General features: G+C 61.5%; 1 protein-coding gene across 1 annotated transcript; it reads right to left on the reverse strand.

Moving 5' to 3' along the window:
• On the reverse strand, positions 1-1,015 carry KVP17_005320 (uncharacterized protein; the record flags this gene model as incomplete). Its single annotated transcript, XM_068515125.1, has 1 exon — positions 1-1,015. A coding segment is annotated over one exon (1,015 nt), but the record flags the coding sequence as incomplete, so codon positions are not given.

Raw genomic sequence — 1,015 nt, forward strand, 5'->3', positions numbered from 1 at the left:
GGTCCTTTGGTTGACGTTGCGGCGGGCCAGTTCCCGATCGCGTAGTCGTTGGGCTTTTTCTTGTACTTCGAGGCGGGTCTCCTGGAGGAGGCGAAGACGCTCAGAGAGGCTCGCGGGACAACGGGAGTGTCGCCAGTCGTGCTCGATTCCAACGGAGGGATCCACGCCGAAACACAAGAAGAAGGGGCTTTCGCTGGTAGTTCCATGCAGGGTACAGCGGTAGGAGAACAGAGCAGCGTCGAGGGCCTCCTCAAAGGGGAGGTCCTCCTCCGTGACGTGCTTGAGGAACGTCGACAGTCGGGGATGTAGGGCCTCGACCGGCGCGTTACCCTCAGGGTGGTAGGGGGTCGAGTGTAGCAACTTGACTCCAAGGCGGGTCGCCATCAATTCGAACAGCCGGCTCGTGAAGGCGGCGCCCTGGTCAGAAACTATCACACGAGGTGCGCCGTAGCGACAGATCCATTCGCCGTAGAAGACCCGCATGGTGGTCTCGGCGGACTTGTCGGCCACGACTTGGGCCTCAGCCCATTTGGTGTGCGAGTCGATCATCGTTAGCACATTCCATATCTTTCCAGCGTAAGGGCAGCTCCAATGGTCTATATAGACCCTGCGGAACGGACCTTCGATGGGGTGAGACTTCTGGAAGCCCTGCAAGTGCGTCGGGTCGACTCGGTTGCGTGAGCATGACGGACAGGCCGCCAGGTGGGTGCTCACGTCATTGTGGATGCCAGGCCAGTTGTAGACCTTGAGCAGAGTTGATCGTGTTTTCTTAATTCCCGTGTGCTTGTAGGGGCAGAGGGAGTGACACGCCGCGATGGCCTCGTGGCGCCAGCGTCCAGGCGGGATATACACACGGCCGTGGTAGTACACGACGCCGTCCCGTCGGGAGAAGGCCTTGCCAACCGCGGTTTCGTCACCTGCTTGGGCGGCGACGACCTGGGCCAACGTCGGTAAGAGCGTCCTAGCGGCTCGGGTCGAGACTTCCCGGGGATGCTCGGCGCGAGAGGGAGGGGGC

This window comes from the organism of the source record quoted next (assembly GCF_019968985.1).
Source record: "MAG: Porospora cf. gigantea B chromosome Unknown PgB_NODE_13363_length_1015_cov_1544.67, whole genome shotgun sequence".
Classification (NCBI taxonomy): domain Eukaryota; phylum Apicomplexa; class Conoidasida; order Eugregarinorida; family Porosporidae; genus Porospora; species Porospora cf. gigantea B.